Consider the following 15,628-nt stretch of genomic DNA (forward strand, 5'->3'; position numbering starts at 1 on the left):
AACGCCAAATTAAAAGTGCATCGAAGCTATGAGTTGGATATAATTGATCCTACGCCCAAATGAGAGAGAGAGAGAGAGAGAGAGAATACAAAGTTAGTCTAAATGAAATATAAAAAACCACTTTGGTCTTTAACGGAAACTTGGCATGTAGATGGTAATATGGTCTCAAACTGGAATTTTTCTTGATTTTGTTGTCTGGCCTCCAAATGGAAATGTAACAGAATTTGCTGTGAGTGAATTGGTAAAAATGGATAATATTTCTTGCCAAACGGACAATTTCCCTCCTCTTACGAAATAGCTAACAGATGGAATTGACGATTAGAACTGTACCAAGTAAGAAAAGGACTACAAACACATGTGTTTCCGATGATTTTTTCCGCATGTATTATATCCTTTTGTAGGTTTTATGCTTTATGTACAAATATGTTTGTAAATAGTGAGTAATTCGGTCTTGAACCTTGATGTAGTGTCGAATACTTTGATACCCTGCTGACAGCTGGAGAACACGTGCATTTTTGAAAGGATTCTGGGTTACGATCACAAGGTAACGGTCCAGAAAGAGAGGGGATATGGGGTATATTTTGTCGAAATCCATATACGTTCGTCTTGCCTGGAACGATGTCGTTTAAACACATAAAGAAAAAAAAACTTTGACCTTGACCCACTCCATTAATCTGCTAATATTTTACAAATCAAATAACAAGATAAGATTGCAAAATAAAAGACAGAGCCTTTCCATACAAATTTTATCAAATCTTCCCCTAAAAACCAAAAGAAAAGTACAAAGAATTTTAAAAAAAACCAACAAAAAACATTAAAAGAAAAAACAAACAACAGAAACAAACAAACATGTAAACCATGTTACTAACTAAACAATAATTGACCTGTGACCTGACCTTTGAAGTTTGGATCCATCATCTCCAAAATATCTGTTTAAATGTCTATTGTCAGTCCATATACACATTACACAATTTTTTCCCCCTTAAAAAATATAAGAAACTGGCCACTTCCATCTTGCCATTTGACCTCCTAACCAGTGGCGATATTTATATCCCATGGTTGACATATTTACTCTTTTTGAAATCAAGTCATCTGTGGCGATAATATGTAGTACTGTCATATTCGAAACTTGATCAATTCAGTTCCCACTTAAAATATAATCTTTTGTACTTCGTGACCATGACCAAATAGCTCTTGGTCGTAAGTCACTCAAGCAAGACAATAAAGTTAATATTTGGATTGGCAGCCAATTAGGTGGCTCGAATCTGGTTTGCAGTCAATGTCTATTTATAACAGTAAACATGCTTATACAGAAAATGATTATTATTTGATAACCATTCAGCCCAACTATAAGTTATGATAATTTGTTGTATTTTTTTTTTTTCGTTGCTGTTAGAAAAGAGATCAGGCATGTCGGTTTATACACCTAGAATTGTGTACACACCTTGCGGCAATATAATCATGTGAATTTTATTTCACGCTGGTTGCACGTTAAAATTTGTTTCATTATTAGTCCCTGGTTTTACTTTACAAATTAGATTTCTGTCCTATTATCTCCTCAGAATTAATCAGTAGCTGTCCCTTTTTACAACTGACATTCGGGAGGGAAAAATAGTTGGAAGCTCAAGGCGGACGTTAGCGGTAAGATAATCTTTTATCTATAAGTAGCTACGAACTTCAAAGGTCACAAATATCATATTGGTTATTTAAAAAAAAGACATGCATACGAAGTCATTCCCATGTGTGTGTCTTTTGTGAGTGAACTTGTTCCAGAGTTAATCTAGGATGTTTCATGAAGTTGCAGACAAAATAAAAACTACACAAGTGTATGAGGTCTGATTTCAAAAACTTTTTCCATGTCTGCAGTGGAAGACTGTACTTACCTTAAAATTGCTGGTGCAAGTAAGTCGTACAGTCAGTCAGGTTACATTAAGACACATATTGCCGGTAAGAACGTTCGAGAAAGACTTGATCAGAGAGGGGGTGAGGGTGGGATCGGTACCGTAGCAATCTACTAACACCACTGCTTAATATGCAGAAAATATATGTCCTAATCGTATTCATTAAATCAGTTAATTAAAAAAAATCGAAAAAAATTACAATGAACAAATGAAATATCCATGCATTTAATATTATATATGAACAATCTAAAATTCTTATTATCTTTGACAAATTTTCTAAATTTGGAAACAAAATTTTGAAGATATCTAACACAAGACTGGGTTATTGAGTCATTATTTTATAGTTAGACATTAATTGTTATCATAATATATACAACAGGTCGTGGAAGTATGGTAGGACACAGTACATGTACTTCGTGGATCGAGAATCCTGAAGGTTGATCACACAAGAAACTTCTTTGTACCTTAAAGTCATAATTACAATATCTTACAATGAAAGGTTTAAGTTCAAAAGTAGTTTTCGTGTTTGTATGCCATGATGCCAACTGGATGTTTGGAGAAAGTCACGTACTTTCGGAGGTGATCAGTAAGTTTCGAGGGGAAATTAATTTTCAGTCAATGCGGTTACGAAGAAAGGCTATAAAAACCAAAACAGTGTACGAATAAGGTGGGTTATTGGATAGTCTGATAATTAGCAACAACTCTCACATTTCACAATATTTTCACTTTCATAAAATAACAATAAATAAGAGAAAAATACCGATTCAGGATAATCATCATCATGATCATCATCGCCAATCTTTCGGCCAAGCTCAAAATCAAACCCTTTGAAGCCCGTGACTCTTACACGAAATCGCCATCTACGGTATTTTAAAAAAAATTGTTTCTAGATAGCCGTCGCTGATGTGCGCAAGCGATGCTATTTTTGGAAATACGCCAGCGTGACTTGAGTTCATATACCGGAAACATTTTTTTTTTTTTTTTACAAACCATGCGGAAACCATTTACAAATAAAATGTCACGTTTAAGTGACCCTACCGCTGACACAGGGGCTGTCATACATGTACTATATAATAACTACAAGTGAAGACACTTCTCACCTTGCTCGCACGACCTATTTAAGAATAAACGCTGACATTTTAAGCTGTGCGTAGCTTAATAAATTTGGTAACAATATTTAGCTCAGGCATTCGACTGTGTATTCCTGTCAAAAGTTTAACTTAATCATACCTTTAAGGAATATCATATCATTTTCCCACGGTACCGTTCGAGAACGATACGAACCCCTGTGACCGCTGATTGTGCCAAAAAAAGATTAGAAATGTCGTTGTAGAGATAATACAGAGTTGAGCACTCAGGCAAATGATACCTTGTCAAGTAGAAAGCTAACCTCGTTCTTTCTGTCTTAGTTGCAACTCGATGTAGGTAGATGATGACTAGATGGCTCGTGTCCATAAAAAGTATTTGACAAGTGCGTGCGTGTGTGTATGTGTGTGTGTGTGTGATTTGAATTTTTTTAAACATAACTTTAACATTTTATCAGTCATATCGCTACCATGCCTGCAGTGTGGCAGTTTATATTGATTCTCGCACTGAGGGTCGGTGGGTGGGGAGACACATATCAACATGTCCTTCTCAGTAACATTATCCTGACACCAGGCCGACCAGTCCTAACACTAACTTCTTATTGCTGAGCGGTAAGCGAGGTAGCTGCTAGTACCAGTTTTATTAGTCTTTAGTATTACTCGGCGGTTGGGGTTCCAGACCGCGACCTCACGTATCTGAAGTAGACGCTCTAACCACTTAGGCCACCGGAGCGGTCTCCATAACAATTATTTGATTGATAAAGCTTGATTGTATCTTAATAACACAGAAGAGATTACTGTACAATTTCAACGGCAATAATGGCGTTTCCTTGAAACGGTAAAAGTTACATGTTCAATACGAAATGTTTTTAATTATGTGATATTTCATGTTTTAAGACAGACCATTTAATTTTCAAAAACTCCTCCTCCCCGGCTAGGCCTCTACTCATTTTCTTACCAAACTGCACAGATCCAGATCTGCCGGTGCATTATATGACGGCAGATTTGGGTATCTGCATGTTTCAGTTGGACTCGACTTATAAAAGAGTAAAAACGGTATAACTATGACCAGACAATGGCCGAGGGTTATTATTCTTTTATGCACAAACTTTCTGTATTATTCAGGGATAAATTTTCCGTTTCAAAAGGAGCTGAACATATGCTAATGATTCATTTTCTCACACGTTTCCAAGAGCACTTGATTAATTAATTTGTTGATTTTTGCACATTAATTTGCAAAAGCCTCATCCATCGTGTACCAGCGTGATTTGTGTTTGCAACTTTGTGCGTATTGTTTTGATCCAGCGTGCAACAATCTCTTTCTTTCTTTACCGCTAACTTTCACTCACAGACGCAGTTCTTAGTTGTGTGTATGTGTATTTAATTGATTAGCTAATGACTCTGAAGAAAGAAAAAAAAAACATTTCGCATGAACATCAGATAATGAGTGGAACGCAGAGAGACAGAGAGAGAAGGAGGTTGGGTGGATGTTGTAATGTGTTCTGTCTAAAATCTCGTTTGGATTTTTTTTTTTGTAATGTGTCCGACGAGTATTGCAAATCCACCTATCTACTATACAATTATCTGCTGCCATCTCTCTCACACTGAAATTAGTGGGAGGGGGAATCCTATATTCGAATAAAACGCTCTTGACAGTTTTGTTCAAGGAAGAATCACAATTTGACTCGAGCTAGAGTCGCACAAGTGTCGCGATTGACGGTATCGTCCATCTTCGTTAGTTAAGGTTCCAATATGACAGCCTTATCTACAGGTTATCACATTATAACTCAGGTTGTCGTAGATACATAATTACGTGTGTTTAATTAAACAACAGATAGGTCTAAACCGTCTAATACTTAGTCTAATATAGCTATAATGATTACACATATAAAGAACATTCTTGCTTTTGTGGGTGTCTTTTTATATCTATAAGCATACCGCTCCGGTGGCCAAGTGGTTAGAGCATTCGCATTTGATCCGGGAGGTCGCGGGTTCGAACCCTAGATGAGTCATACCAAAGACCAATAAAATGGTACTAATAGCTGTCTTGCATAGCGCTCAGCATTAAGAGGTTAGTGTTAGGCAGTGGCGTCGCTAGGGGGGTGCGGACCGCACCGGGTGACACCATCTCAGAGGGGTGACACCAAAATGAAAAATTGCAAATTTTACAGAGCACACACTGCTCGGTCTAGTCGGATTTCATAAGCGGATAACCGATCATAGTTAAATACATGATTAGCAGGCACAGCAGTGGCGTCGCTAGGGGGATGCGGACTGCACCGGGTGACACCATCAGAGGGGGTGACACCAAAATGACATTACTAAGGATTCTGTATGGTCTGTTACGGAAGGAGGACCATGGGGGTGACACCATGAGCTACCGCACTGGGTGACACCAACCCGAGTGACGCCACTGGTGTTAGGGCTGGTCGGCCTGGTGTCAGGATAATGTGACTGGGTTGGACATCACGCTAAACGAATGCGGCCACAGGGGTTAGTATCGTAGTCCGAGTTTCCTCTGACCCTTGTCACTCCATTTTTGATATCTGGACAGGTTTGTTTGGGGTGTAGGATCAGAGTCCATTCCCTTTGGTGTCGGCATAGGGTAGCCGCTTACTAGCCGGCCCAGCAAACTTGAACGACTTTTCGTCGAGATATAACTGCATGAACTCGATAGGAAAATGATTTATTTTCTCAAAAATCGTGAGCATAGCATTCGTCATGTCTTTAATCCGCTGACAGACGAGACGAAAGCACATCGTTGTTAAAATTTGACCTGGATCTGGCCATTGGGATTCCGAGTCACACGACTTTACAAATCCCACAACCCACATGTCAATGACAGCAGAAGCTACATACTGCCACACCGCTGACATCGTAGCGATATAACAAAACAATTGTTACAGCTAAGTTAAAAAATCCAAATCACACCCACCCACATATATATAAGCAACCCCCATCATCTTCACTGCTCTACCTCCCCCACCCCCATCCTTAATCTGGCCCTGCCATAGGGTTTTAGAATAGCCAATACGTCAGTTTCAATCCTTTGCTCATGGGTGTCATGGCAACCCTAGATACCAAGTTTGTACTTCTATAATCTATATATTAAACGAGGTCTTCAGAAGGTAGCAAACTTATTAATAACCTTGGGTATAGTAAGTTGGTGGCTTTACTGGATATCCCGTAAAACTGTTTGTAATAGCCCTGCTAAACTGCGTTACAGATGTAATTGTACGGTACTTTTGTACCTTTAAAGAAGCGGGTTCTTTTTCGGATTGCCTTGGTTTGTTTCAGTAGTTCGGCTCATTTTTTTCACCAATCGGATCACCTCGAGATTTTTCACGGGCGGAAATTGTTATTCGTTCCGATTTTTCTTTCACTTGTTGCAGAGCATGGGAACTAAAAAAATAATGACTTTAGATTCACAAAATTTGTATCTTTTTAACATGTATTTGTGTAGGTAGACGTTTCCAACCATTTTAAGGAAAATCAGGCCCCAGCAGCTTCAAGGAGTTAAATAAAACGTAAGTATAGAAATTATGAATGTTACGTAACTGTCATGTGTTTCCGAGGCAACTATTTTGTCTTCTTATAAAGGAAACACTCTTTCGAGTACTGTAATCAGCAGCAAATCGTCCTTGTCTTAAAAATGTCATGAGGTAGAGAGTTTCAGTTTTACATGTCTAAATTGTACAATCAATCCATTTGATCATGAATAGGGAAGCACATCAGCGTTTGAAACTAGGACCATTTTGTTCGAAAATGTCAAAATATCTGAGTTAAAAAAGAAAAAAAATGAAACAGACATGTACAGAGATATATAATAAAGAAAAAACTGGCATTCAGTTTTTTAGATGGGGGTGGGATGCAGAATTATTTTTTAAAATTATTTTTCTCGGTCACTCTCTCTCTCTCTCTCTCTCTCTCTCTCTCTCTCTATATATATATATATATATATAATAAAATCCAGCCTTGTCTAAAATAAAGAATGCTAATCACCAGTCTTTCTTTATAGAATGACTGTAAGAATGAAAGTTCCAGAGTAATCCAGAAAAAAGTCACAATGATTCTCAAATTTTTTATAATGGGAACACCATTTTCAAGGTCTTGCGTCTTTGTGACTTGGGAACATTATGGATGCCATGGAGGGTTCTTGCAACAATGGTGAAAACTAAGGGTCCGTGGTGCAAGGGCACATCCTAGAATCAAACTTGCTCATGTAATATTACTCTCAAATTTTTGATATTCTAAAAAGAATTAGTAAACCACTGAAACTGTTGATCTGGTAGCAGGTTTCACCAAATTAATTGAAGTTCATGAACATGAAATCATGTCAGTTAATTTTATACTATGCCTCTCATATGAAACCATGTGTTGATTAAAAAATGAAAACTCTTTAAGCTGCAGTTTTAATTTTTAAATAAACATAATGGAATGTTACATCAACACTAACAGCAAGAAGCCAGTTTAATTTTTCTTTTTTTATCAATAAGGAATAATACATTTCAAGTTGTACAGATCAGTAAATTGTATATGCTTATTATTGATGGAGCATCTTATGCTATGAACTTGTTTGTTCATCAGCCTATGCAGCTGTCAGTGTTTCCTTTTCTGTATGATATATTCAGTTCTAGATCGTGTCATATGTGGTACTTTTGCTACTTGTACACTGCATTAATTTTATTCTATTTTCCACTTTAATACCTGCTTTTTTTAAATTCTAAAGAACAGTTTTAAAGAATGCTTTTGAAAGAGATAACAAATTACATGCATTTGTCAACAAAAAGCACTGTTTTAATAATCATAATCAAACTTGACAGCTGACAAGAATGTCTCATGATTTTGCCATTCCTTGAAATTTAATTGCCAGGTAGTCTTCTCTTAATTTTTGCTGTGTAATTTTTGCAAATACTTGTTTGCTCCTCACTAAACAGAAATAATCCTGAAGTTACTGTCTTTATGCCCAAGAGTAGTAGACACAGTGAATGTTAATGTTAGGTTTTCTTTATTAAATCTGAATCATTAATCTCTATTCTGAAGGGCAGTAGATCATGTGACTGACATTCCATATATATCATGTGAATGCCCAGCAAGATCATGTCACTGTCTGATCAGTTAATATATTTTGAAATCATTTAAGGTCCTAAATAGCAGTGAATTCTGGAAATAATTTAAAATTAAAAATAAAAGTTGAATCTTGGCATAACAGTGAAAATACAGTTAAAATCATTTACAAGACTTTCAGGATAATTAAATGAAGAAAACAAGGGCAAATAGCTTATTTCAAGCATTAGTATGGTGGTGTCATAGAAGAGATTAAAAATATAAATTTCGCATAAAAATGGTAACTTTGTTGCACTTTATTTTAAATGATTTTCTAAATATATAACATTTTAGCAACATTAAAAATTGAAATGATGCAAATGAAATTTAAAATTGATGAAATCTCAGCATTTTTTTGATGCATCTTAATAATACATCACTAATCTTTTTTTCTAAAGAATATTCCCGAATACCAGAAAATTCATCTGCAAGCTGTACAGATCAAAATATGCCATGACATAATATAGCTCTATCTATGCAGTTTGATACATTTAGGTGGATTCAGTAGAACAAGCAACTTAGATTATAATCTGCCAGCATAATATGTGACAGTAGATCAGGGACTATGTTGTTTGCACATGGTCTCAACTTGTAAGTGAATATATAGAGTATTATGGGATGGTAATGTGTCGCAATTAAGCATTTATGATTTTAATTTTGTCCTTCTTTCAGAATATGGCAAGTTTCACACTTTCTCAGATGGGAAAGACAAAGCTTTGTTTTGATGGCTTTCAGTATGTGAAGAACAAAGTCAGAGGAGATAAGACATATTGGAGATGTTCCAAAAGGATATGTGGAGGCAGGGCTATCACAGTTGACAATGCAGGGGAATTATTTGATGTCAAAACTACAAAAGAGCACTGCCATTTACCAGAGGGAGAGGAAGATGAAGATGATGTAGATGACTATGAAAGCGATGATGATTTTGAGATGGATGTTTCGTTTCATTCTGACATGCACCAGGATATGCCATTTAGGGTAGTTACAACAGCTGGATAGAATTATGATGCACATGAAATTAAAAATATTAAAGCATACTCAGGAATAGATATAAAATAAAAAAGAAACCTCTACATCTTCAACTGGGTGAATGTAATTAATTTAGAAGCATTAATATTTTTCTGCGTACAGGACCACTTGCCTGTAACATATTAAAATTGTTCTCAAATATGCTATCTCAATAATAGTTAACACTTATTTACTATAATATAAACAGAAACAGTTGGTAGAAAACATCCACAGAGTTGAAAGCACAGTAATTCTTGATCTAATATTTCAAGGATTTTGTATTGCAATGACCATGTTGTCATGTGGCAGTACTATCAAAACAGTGACCATGTTGTCATGTGGTAGTACTATCAAAACAGTGACCATGTTGTCATGTGGTAGTACTATCAAAAAAGTGACCATGTTGTCATGTGGTAGTACTATCAAAACAGTGACCATGTTGTCATGTGGTAGTACTATCAAAACAGTGACCATGTTGTCATGTGGTAGTACTATCAAAAAAGTGACCATGTTGTCATGTGGTAGTACTATCAAAACAGTGACCATGTTGTCATGTGGCAGTACTATCAAAACAGTGACCATGTTGTCATGTGGTAGTACTATCAAAACAGTGACCATGTTGTCATGTGGCAGTACAATCAAAACAGTGACCGTGTTGTCATGTGGCAGTACTATCAAAACAGTGACCATGTTGTCATGTGGCAGTACAATCAAAACAGTGACCATGTTGTCATGTGGTAGTACTATCAAAACAGTGACCATGTTGTCATGTGGCAGTACAGTCAAAACAGTGACCATGTTGTCATGTGGTAGTACTATCAAAACAGTGACCATGTTGTCATGTGGTAGTACTATCAAAACAGTGACCATGTTGTCATGTGGCAGTACAATCAAAACAGTGACCATGTTGTCATGTGGTAGTACTATCAAAACAGTGACCATGTTGTCATGTGGCAGTACAATCAAAACAGTGACCGTGTTGTCATGTGGTAGTACTATCAAAACAGTGACCATGTTGTCATGTGGTAGTACTATCAAAACAGTGACCATGTTGTCATGTGGTAGTACTATCAAAACAGTGACCATGTTGTCATGTGGCAGTACTATCAAAACAGTGACCATGTTGTCATGTGGTAGTACTATCAAAACAGTGACCATGTTGTCATGTGGCAGTACTATCAAAACAGTGACCATGTTGTCATGTGGTAGTACTATCAAAACAGTGACCATGTTGTCATGTGGCAGTCCTATCAAAACAGTAACCATGTTGTCATGTGGCAGTACAGTCAAAACAGTAACCATGTTGTCATGTGGCAGTACAATCAAAACAGTGACCATGTTGTCATGTGGCAGTACTATCAAAACAGTGACCATGTTGTCATGTGGCGGTACTATCAAAACAGTGACCATGTTGTCATGTGGCAGTACAATCAAAACAGTGACCATGTTGTCATGTGGCAGTACTATCAAAACAGTGACCATGTTGTCATGTGGCGATACTATCAAAACAGTGACCATGTTGTCATGTGGCAGTACTATCAAAACAGTGACCATGTTGTCATGTGGCAGTACAATCAAAACAGTGACCATGTTGTCATATGACAGTACTATCAAAACAGCCACCAACTTCACACTTGACATATTGATTCATCAGCATCCAGTTGTTTTATAGTGGCAACACATCAAAACATGCAGATAAATACATGCATTGATTAAAGTAGAATCAGAAATTGATGGGCACCTGTCTGATGACACATTAAGCCTGAAATTGTTGTTTATATCCACAGGAGGCAATGCATATCCAACTATAAAAATGTAAAAACACTTTATTTTGTTACTACATATGTCTTAATAAGGGTACATTCCCTATTCCCTCCAAGCTTTAATATAAATGTAATGATTACTTAAATCCATTGCATGGATGGGTAATGCAGTGTTTCCGTTCACTCTATTTGCACTTCAGAGACCCCCAAATTTTTAATTTGACCCCCAGTTTTGATACCAAAGGTTTTTTTCTTCTTAGTCTGATCCCCAGTTTTGACACCAAGAAGATTTTTTTATTATCCCTGGGGGATATGCTGGTAATGATTTTAAGTCCATCTTATGGAAGGGTAATGACTGCTTAAATCCATCTCATGGAAGGGTAATGACTTTAAATCCATCTCATGGAAGGGTAATGACTGCTTTAATCCATCTCATGGAAGGGTAATGACTGCTTTAATCCATCTCATCGAAGGGTAAGGACTTTAAATCCATCTTATGGAAGGGTAATGGCTGCTTTAGTCCATCTCATGGAAGGGTAATGACTGCTTTAATCCATCTCATGGAAGGGTAATGACTGCTTAAATCCATCTCATGGAAGGGTAATGGCTGCTTAAATCCATCTCATGAAAGGGTAATGACTGCTTTAATCCATCTCATGGAAGGGTAATGACTGCTTTAATCCATCTCATGGAAGGGTAATGACTGCTTAAATCCATCTCATGAAAGGGTAATGACTGCTTTAATCCATCTCATGGAAGGGTAATGACTGCTTAAATCCATCTCATGGAAGGGTAATGGCTGCTTAAATCCATCTCATGGAAGGGTAATGACTGCTTAAATCCATCTCATGGAAGGGTAATGACTCCTTAAATCCATCTCATGAAAGGGTAATGACTGCTTTAATCCATCTCATGGAAGGGTAATGACTGCTTTAATCCATCTCATGGAAGGGTAATGACTGCTTTAATCCATCTCATGAAAGGGTAATGACTGCTTTAATCCATCTCATGGAAGGGTAATGACTGCTTTAATCCATCTCATGGAAGGGTAATGACTGCTTTAATCCATCTCATGGAAGGGTAATGACTGCTTTAATCCATCTCATGGAAGGGTAATGACTGCTTTAATCCATCTCATGGATGGATAGCAGCTTCATGGAATGGTGACATCTGCTGAAACCTACTTAACAGAAGGTTTAAGCTTATGTCAGTGTGGTCATGTTGGCACATTTACCCAAATTAAATTATATATTATTCATTGGTTTAACATTTAATACATTGAATAGTTGACCAAAGCATATTCAGTTCTGATTGTTGAATACTTTTTGCCTTAAATATTGCCAGAAAACTTCGAGATGAAAATTATTGATGGCTATGAACATTTACAATGGTATCTAGGATTAAACTGGATTGACGAATGAGGACATCAGATCTACATCACAAATAACTTTTTCAATATGTGCTCCTTTCATTGTGACATCACACTGCATAACATTCAGCTTAATTTGTACTGGATCATATCTTTAGGTTGACCTCATCCAGAAATCTCTGCATAATTTAACATTGATTTGGCATAAGTATTTCTCTGCTCATGTAAATAATGACCTTACAAAGGAATTGGGATGTATGAGCATAAAGTAATAATTGCCTTTTAAAGGTATGTGTAATTAAATTCTAACAAATAACAGTCATAAACAATAGTAATCACCTATATGACCTGTATGACTTTAACTATAATAGTGGCTACTGAAATACACCTCATGTAAGGGTAGCAGCTGCAGACATCCATGATTTTCCAGGAAACTGCAATTATGCATTATTGTTGTTGATTCAGTGAGTCTGAAGCAAAGATCTTGCCTTGTTTTTTTTGGCATTACAGTATCGAGAGAGTGATTGAACTTCTAAAGTGGAGACATCATGGGTGTGTACTTATTATAATGAGCAAAAACTGCATGAATTTTCCCCAAATGATACATATTAAAATGCATGTTGTAGAATGAATATAGATATATATATATATATATATATAGGGGCCCCGAGTGGTCTAAAGCGCTCTCCGTTACGGATCACTGCCATCTCACCTCTGTCTGCGTGGGTTCGAGTCTAGGATTCTGCCAATGTGGGTATGTGAGAAAGCTTGCCAGTAGCTTCTCGTGGGTCGGTGGTTCTTCCCGGGGTTTTCCCGGGTTCTTCCTCCACCATTAATACTGGCCGCCATGCATAGCCTATCGTGTGCTGAAAAATGGCGTTAAATCCCACAACAACAACAACAACATATATATATATATATATATATATAGATATATATATATATATATATATATATATATATATATATATATATATATATATATATATATATATATATATGAATCTGACATGGCTGTTGACTTCTAGGTTTACATAATTTAATAGTAACATATAAGTGTAGAAACATATTTGCTCCTGTTGGCAATAAGAGAGGTCGATTGCATCATGAGTAAGCAACATCTGAGAACTTTGAATTAATCCTAAATTTTTATTCTAGATGTGCTCAGATATGAGTATTTTAATATTTTTAACTTCTGAAAAATTGTGGTCCAATTTTGACTTAAATTGAACAGTCCTTGAAGATTTTTAATGAGCAGGTCTATCGCTACCATCATTTGTACCAAACCGTTTGATCTCTGATTTCTTCTACTACAACCAGTTAAAAATATTATTCTGTCCCCAAGCAGGGCCTTCAGTTAGGCTTAAATTTGGAGGATGAGTTGCCAAAGTCGACATAGGGTTTGGGGGAGCTCCCTTAATGGTGATACCGCCAAGTGTAAAGTAAAAGTAGCCAGGTAAATCACTCAGCTCCTGACTGATAAGGAAGGCCCTGCCAAAGTCTTTAACTTATTATTGGGTAACTTATCAAGTCTCAAGTAGGATATTCGTCTTATTCTAGTCTCATTAAATGAAATCATTTTATTTCTTCAGCAAACATTCTTTTTCATGTTTTTTGTTTGTTGAAAGTCATAGATTTAGGATGCACTATTGGTACTTGCTAAAAGTCAGATCCAGGCTGCACACTGTGAGTTCTGTGATAAAGAGAAAACATACTGATCTGGAGTGGCTGCCACCAGAAAAAGATTTGGTATGGATAACAGAGTCAAGGTGAATTGAAGGCCAGATGTAGAGAAGGGTCTAAAGAATTGAAAGCAGGGCTTCATATGCTGATGTTTCTGTCTAGCAGGAACATTGCATAATAAATACATGTATGTCAACTTGAGATGGAACCCATCACTAATGTCAGAAAAATTGTTTGCCTTGAAATCTACTGCCAACCATCACCGCACTGCCCACCATCACCCCACTGTCCACATTCACCCCACTGCCCACCATCACTCCACAGTCCATCTTCACCCCACTGCCCACCATCACTGCACTGTCCACCATCACCACTCCACACTGCCCACCATCACCCCACTGTCCATGTTCACCCAACTGCCCACCATCACTCCACTGTCCACCATCACCCCACTGCCCACCATCGCCACACTGCGAAGTGTTGCATTTAGGATTTGAGTCTTTATGTTCAAATACTCTTTCTAGTGAGTCATCATAACAATTCTAATGTTTCCTCCCCAATCTTTGTACATGAGTCTTAGGTACAAAAAAGAGTTCATGTTGCCTACAAAAACAAAACCATCATCCACCCCTGCCATTTTTGATACCACGTTCAGGATTTGAAACTTTTATTTTTGTCATTTACTTGTCAATCTGAAATACTGTGCCAAATATGTATCAAGTATGATCACTGTTCCTCAGTTGGTACAGACAGAGTTACAAGGAAGAACCTCTGTTACCTCTGAAAATATGATCTTTGGGGTCTCCTCAGCTCTTTCTTCTTGGAAGATGAATCCAGGAACCAAATCCTTTCTTGTTATCCGGTTATTGTCCTGAAACAGCTAACTGTAAGGATGGAAACTGAGTGATGGAGAAATGGATACACAAACACACTGTATAACATACATGATTAGTGACAATATATCCACAAAGTGCAGATTAATAAATTAATTAATAATCATAAGTAAATAAATTAAAAAAATGGAATTTTTTAAAGTTAAAATCCTTAAACCCATATTACACTGAATGGATATGACCTTATACTGAATAATGAGCACATTAAATATTCAATTGAAACAAAACTAAGTGTGGAATGAGAAAGTACTGTATTGTGTAAATAGTGTTCACATTTAATGTGTGCATCTCTTTATAAACCCCAGATATTCTAGAAAAACATTATATATTATGCATGTGTCCTGTTTCAGGAAACATAAAGCTGTGATCATTGTCTATATGAAAAAAACACTGTCATGGTCATAAAGGCTTCCCATGAGGCCGTTGAATGCTGTTGTCATCATTTGTGTATCATTGTTCTGTGTGAAGTTAATAGATTGTGAAATAATATTAAGTGTTAGAGCCACTGTATTTTAGAAAAATAAACTTTGTTTTGACTGAATAGCATGTCAGTTACTCAATCCTTTCCCATCACCTTTCTTTTGATCATGGACTGTTAGGTCGCAGGGTCACCTGTATACAGTATGGTACGTTGACTGTTAGGTAGCAGGGTCATCTATATACAGTATGGTAAATTGACTGTTAAGTAGCAGGGTCACCTATATACAGTATGGTATATTGACAGTTTCTATGCTTATTAAAGAACAGATGCAAAAATATCAGTCAGCAGGCTTACTAAATGTCTGTCTCTGGGTAGCAGTCACGACTAAGTGATAATTTG

General features: G+C 36.8%; 1 protein-coding gene across 3 annotated transcripts in view; it reads left to right on the top strand.

The window, feature by feature from the left end:
- The first annotated feature begins 3,297 nt into the window (after window positions 1-3,297).
- Window positions 3,298-15,628, top strand: part of LOC149778301 (deoxyhypusine synthase-like) — a 65,468-nt gene continuing 53,137 nt past the window's right edge. The window contains exons 1-2 of one of the 3 annotated variants that reach the window (XM_089939117.1): window positions 6,336-6,513; window positions 8,765-9,070. In XM_089939117.1, coding sequence (XP_089795243.1) covers window positions 8,768-9,070 — 303 coding nt within the window. In that variant the 5' untranslated portion in view covers window positions 6,336-6,513; window positions 8,765-8,767. Of the gene's footprint in view, window positions 3,373-6,335; window positions 6,514-8,764; window positions 9,071-15,628 lie in introns of those variants that run through there. The other 2 variants (XM_089939118.1, XM_089939119.1) reach the window with 2 other exon arrangements.

The sequence above is a fragment of the Sinohyriopsis cumingii genome, chromosome 17 (assembly GCF_028554795.1).
Source record: "Sinohyriopsis cumingii isolate HCF-2022 chromosome 17, ASM2855479v2, whole genome shotgun sequence".
Classification (NCBI taxonomy): Eukaryota; Metazoa; Mollusca; class Bivalvia; order Unionida; family Unionidae; genus Sinohyriopsis; species Sinohyriopsis cumingii.